This window comes from Parambassis ranga, chromosome 14 (genome assembly GCF_900634625.1).
Source record: "Parambassis ranga chromosome 14, fParRan2.1, whole genome shotgun sequence".
NCBI lineage: Eukaryota > Metazoa > Chordata > Actinopteri > Ambassidae > Parambassis > Parambassis ranga.
The window spans coordinates 1,348,214-1,353,213 of NC_041034.1; the positions used below are offsets into that span (position 1 = coordinate 1,348,214).

At 51.7% G+C, this 5,000-nt stretch overlaps 2 protein-coding genes across 3 annotated transcripts in view; one reads left to right on the top strand and one right to left on the bottom strand.

Annotated features, from left to right (window-relative positions):
- rars1 (arginyl-tRNA synthetase 1) overlaps nt 1-2,231 on the top strand; it is a 5,077-nt gene extending 2,846 nt beyond the window's left edge. Inside the window, exons 9-11 of the mRNA XM_028422095.1 lie at nt 899-1,071; nt 1,212-1,459; nt 1,990-2,231. Coding sequence (XP_028277896.1) covers nt 899-1,071; nt 1,212-1,459; nt 1,990-2,099 — 531 coding nt within the window. The 3' untranslated portion in view covers nt 2,100-2,231. The remainder of the gene's footprint in view (nt 1-898; nt 1,072-1,211; nt 1,460-1,989) is intronic.
- A 496-nt stretch (nt 2,232-2,727) lies between these two features.
- LOC114446214 (rho GTPase-activating protein 7) overlaps nt 2,728-5,000 on the bottom strand; it is a 24,052-nt gene continuing 21,779 nt past the window's right edge. For both annotated transcript variants that reach the window (XM_028421706.1, XM_028421705.1), the window contains exons 13-17: nt 4,375-4,489; nt 4,119-4,301; nt 3,671-3,900; nt 3,412-3,585; nt 2,728-3,181 (exon numbers count right to left, since the gene is read on the bottom strand). In XM_028421706.1, the coding sequence (XP_028277507.1) occupies nt 3,073-3,181; nt 3,412-3,585; nt 3,671-3,900; nt 4,119-4,301; nt 4,375-4,489 (811 nt within the window). In that variant the 3' untranslated portion in view covers nt 2,728-3,072. The remainder of the gene's footprint in view (nt 3,182-3,411; nt 3,586-3,670; nt 3,901-4,118; nt 4,302-4,374; nt 4,490-5,000) is intronic.

Below are 5,000 nucleotides of genomic sequence, written 5' to 3' on the forward strand. Positions count from 1 at the left end.
CACACACACACACACACACACACACATTTACACACAGACACACATATACACACACACAGACACACACACACACAGACACACACACACTCGTCATCAGACCTTTCACCCTCTGTGTGTGGACACCCTGTAAACTTTGTGGTTGCACCTTCATGGAAACATCAGCTCCGTCCTGTCTGCAGGTCAGACTGAGACTCTGAGTGTTGGTCATGTGACCGCTGCTCACAGTGACTCCATCATGGCGTCCTGCTGGGTGCTGAGGGGGACAAGACTTTATGTTTGTACTGAGTCTTGTTGGAGTGGACTCTTTAGGACTTTACATTTCGACACAGAGGTTTGGATTCAAAGGTTAGATTTGGATCTTTTGAACAATTGATGCATTCGAGGACTGTCAGACATTTTTGTTCTGTCTCGATCAGACGCTGCCACCATTTTGACATTTTTCTACAAAGTCAACATGTTTCAGCAGGAATCTCTCCACAGGACGAGCTGTTAACTGTCTCCTCACGGCTGCAGCCTGCTTCTTTAATTCTTCCTGTCACGTCACTTCTTCTGTGAAGTTCTGCTCAGCTGCAGTTTTTTTTGTTTTCTAATAAAATCCCAGTCATCAGATCTGCTTCATAATCCTCCTCCACGGAATCAGACCCGTCAGATACGGGTCCAGGCGCGGGTTATGTCTTAATAAGCTTCATCTGCGCCTGCGGCCTGCAAATCACATTCATTATTTGGAGTAAATGCAGCTCGCTGGTTAAACGGTGGCAGCGCCCGGTGAAGCTCTGCCTTCAGTAATTACACTCTGATAAAAGTCCAGTTATCTGCGTCTTTAATGCGGCGAGGAGGAGGAGGAGGAGGAGGAGGAGGAGGCGTTATCGCAGCTCTGATGATTGCGCTCTCTCTGCAGGTGCTGACTCCGGAGGAGCTCACCAGAGCTCAGAGGGCCGTCGCCTTCGGCTGCATCAAGTACGCCGACCTGTCTCACAACCGCATCAACGACTACGTCTTCTCCTTCGACAAGATGCTGGACGACCGAGGCAACACGGCGGCGTACCTGCTGTACGCCTTCACCCGCATCAGGTGACCTCACTGTAAATGAACAGCGTTGAGTTAGTTCAGATGATGATCGGTTGCTGAGTGATTTAGCCGCCTCCTGTTCCTGAGTCTTTTCATGTGTTCTTCATCTGTCGTGTGACGTCGTGGTTTTGGCGTCCCCACAGGTCCATAGCTCGCCTTGCTAACATCAACGAGCCCGCGCTGAGGAAGGCGGCGGAGACCACGGAGGTCCTGCTGGACCACGAGAAGGAGTGGAAGCTGGGGAAGTGCATCCTGCGCTTCCCGGAGATCCTGCAGAAGATCCTGGACGACCTGCTGCTGCACACGCTGTGCGACTACCTGTACGAGCTCGCCACCACCTTCACCGAGTTCTACGACAGCTGCTACTGCGTGGAGAAGGACCGGCAGACGGGTGAGCTGCTGCACAGTCCGACACACAAACGTCCATCAGGGTCAGAACTACAGGAGAAGAAACCCGTCAGTTTTTATTTAACGTTAACTTTATTGGAAGATGTTCACACACGTGTCCTCACGTCCTCACGTCCTCGGGTCTCTGAGGACGCACAGCCTGCTCGGGTGCTTGTTTGTGTAAATTACAAACAGTTTCTGTCTGAGTGACCATCGAGCGCTCACGCCCCTTTAACGACCCGTCCCTTTAACGCAGCCACTGCTGCTCATTACACTTAATTTCTATTGGATTTCTGCTCCATTTGCCGATTGGGCCCGATGAGGCGGGCGCTCACCGCCGCTGCGTGTGGATGCAGACGTGCAGGTCACTGATTCTTCTTCTTTCTGCGCCCTCCTTCGTCGTCTCTTCCTCTTTAGCTGCAGTTGTGTTATTTCCCTTCAGTCCGTCAGACGAGCCGCCATCAGAGCTTTAACCTTTATCTTCTCAGAATATAACACATCAGTGAAGGATGAAACCTTTCTGTTGGTCTGCAGGTGAAGTCGTGAAGATCAACATGTGGAGGATGCTGCTCTGTGAGGCCACAGCTGCCATCATGGCCAAAGGCTTCGACATCCTGGGCATCAACCCGGTCCAGAGGATGTGATGTCACAGCGCCACGCTCGGAGCGAGGAGAGAGCTGAACAGTAACGGCCAAAAGCCCACTGGACTTCCACTAAAGCTGCCACATGGAATGTAAGGATTCTTTTTTTGATTAAAATCCATTCTGAAAGCAAAATGGTGGCAGTCTGTCAGTCACTCTCACATCCGTCCAGATCAAATCACGGTGATTCTCATGATGTAGCATGATGGCCCGCCTCACATTTTTTTTTAAATGCTAAATGTTAGTGTTAATGTAAGTTTTCATTTCTCCATAATCCTGCAGTATCTTTTCATTTATGGATTATTTATAGTGATTTTTTAAAAAAGGCTAAATTTCTAAAAAATTTGGAACATGTAAGAAAGTAGAGTCTCTTCTCTGAGATCCAGGGTTCCATCCTAACAGCAGCGTTCACCCTCTGCAGGAAGTGACTTCGACCTGAGGTTTACTTCATGTCTGGGTCAGGGATTAACGCCTGCAGCTTGTTTATCATTTGCATAAATTCGGCACTTCCATCCGTTTTGTTATCGGATGAATCAATATGATATCAGGAGCAGGGTGATGGTTCAGGAGTCGGCCGTGCGGTGAGCCTCCTCATCCTAACACAGTCAGATGGAAAAAAACAGGAAGCAGCTTCAAATCCACATTTTAATCAGGCACACATTGACATTAAATAAACAGTCTGAATATAACTTCTGTTAAATAATCATCAGATCAGCTGGAAGCAGGAAGTAGAACTGTACACGGATAAACAGCGTGGCGAGGTAGACGGCGCTCGGTGCCACATTTAGTTGCTGCATGTATGTACAGCTGCAGGCGAGAGTATAACAGGTTCACAGGTCAGTTCTCATCCTCACATCACACTGTCCTCTTTGGGAGGAGCGGCAGGAAGCTGAGCGGCAGGAAGCTGAGCGGCAGGAAGCGGGCGCTGTGCAGCCTCACTGTTCATTCAGCAGAGTCCTGCAGCCTGAGCTCAGGCTCAGATCTTTGTTTCTTTGTACTCGGCCGTGAACGAGTCTCTGATTGCCAGGAGACCAGCAGCCAGCAGGTGTCCGCTCACTTTACTGTGCCACTCCTGAGACCGCCCCCTGAAAGAGCAAACACAGTTTAAGCTGTGTTAGAACCTGCGTGCGGAATAACAGACAGAAACCAACAACACTTCATTTTGGGGGGAGGGTTAATCTGCTGAGACCAACAGAGGTGCAGTAACTTTCAATGGACATGAATCAGGAGCAGCAGAGGTCACAAACAGAGCGAGCTCAATTAAGACCAACGTGCCGGCTCCTCTCTGACTTCAGTTCTCTTTAAAGTTCCTCACCTGGTGTCGGTGCGGCAGAGGTGTATCAGCCGGGTCTTTCTGGCCCCTGTGGGCTCCAGCAGGTGGAGGCAGGCGTGGACGTGGGCACGGATCCCCTCCACCGGGACATCAGGGTGCTCGGTGGAGACGGAGGACAGGTACAGAGGGCCGGAGGACAGGTCAGCCTGCCAGGTTCTGAGGAAGAGGAGGAAGAACGAAAAGACTTTTAAACACTGTTCTGCAGGTGGGTGCAGGTCTGCTGCTGTCTGTGCACTCGTACCTGAGCAGCAGGTGCTCCTGTGGCGGCCGGGAGTCCAGGCTGTGGCCCTGGCTGTGGAGGACGTAGCGATAGACGTCAGCGTCCTCGAACAGGGTCTGGACCACGGCGGCCTGATGCAGGGTTTGCTCCCACAGCTCCTGCTCCCTCAGTAGCCTGTACAGCACCTCCACCTGAGGAGCGTCCACCTCCACCGAGCCTCGCCACATCCACAGCGGGCAGCCGTCGTGCATCTGAGGAGCAACAGGAAGAAGAGTTTGAGCTGAATGGAGCCGTCAGGTTCCTCCAAGCACCCTGTTAGCATCAGAGAAAAGCCTGTTCTGCCTCACAGTGAGACGCATCACAGTGAGACAACACTGCCCCCACGTGGTCAAACTGAAAAGTACGAATCCTGCCTGGAACTAAAACAGAGCTCAGAGGAGACGCCGCGTGGAGTTCTGCTGAGTTTCACCTTCTTGAAGGCGAGCTCCACGTGCTCTGGGGCCGGCTGGCTCTCCCAGCCTCGGTTCTTCTCTCTGACCTCCTTCAGCAGCTGCTGGGTGCTGAGCTGCAGCTTCTTCCTCCTCTCCTCCTGATCCTCCTCACACAAGGAGTCCTCCGCATTCAAACTCTGTCCGGGCCAGAACTCGGGAAGCTGCACAGGAAACCTGTGTTAGTCATCTGAGATCAAGTCTGTGCCTGTGGAGCAGGGGGAGGGGGGGACATACCTGGAACAGCCTCTGAGCCTCACTGATCATGTTGGCGAGGCCCTGTGTGGCGGCCAGGTTTTCACTCAGGTCCCGCTGGTCTGGGCGGCCCAGGCTGTACTTCCTGTGACTGGACCTGCGGCAGAGAGGAGGTCACATTTAATCACCTCCTGCTGACAGTCTGTACTTTTGTTTTACACTGAAAGCACAACGTGTGTGTGTGTGTGTGTGTGTGTGTGTGTGTGTGTGTGTGTGTGTGTGTGTGTGTGTGTGTGTGTTGTGTGTGTGTGTGTGTGTGATGATGAATCAGCAGCATCGAGTCACCACAGCAGGTGACAAACTGAGGTTATCCTGAAAAACCTTCACAGGAAGTTGTTTTGGTTTCAAAGGAAAACTGGGAAATTATTCGTCAGAATGGCGGCAAGCGGCCGTCAAGCTGCTGTTCCCGCCGCAAAGCCTGACAGATTTCTGATGGGGCGTGACACCTAAAGTGCTGATGCTGTCGTTTCCATCAACCGAGGTGGAAAGAGGAAGAGGTGGAGGAAGTAGGGAGGAACAGGAAGAAGGTGGAGTGGAGATATGGAGGATGGAATAAAACATGAACAGCTTTCACTGTGGGTGCAGCTGTTAATAACATGCAGACAGAA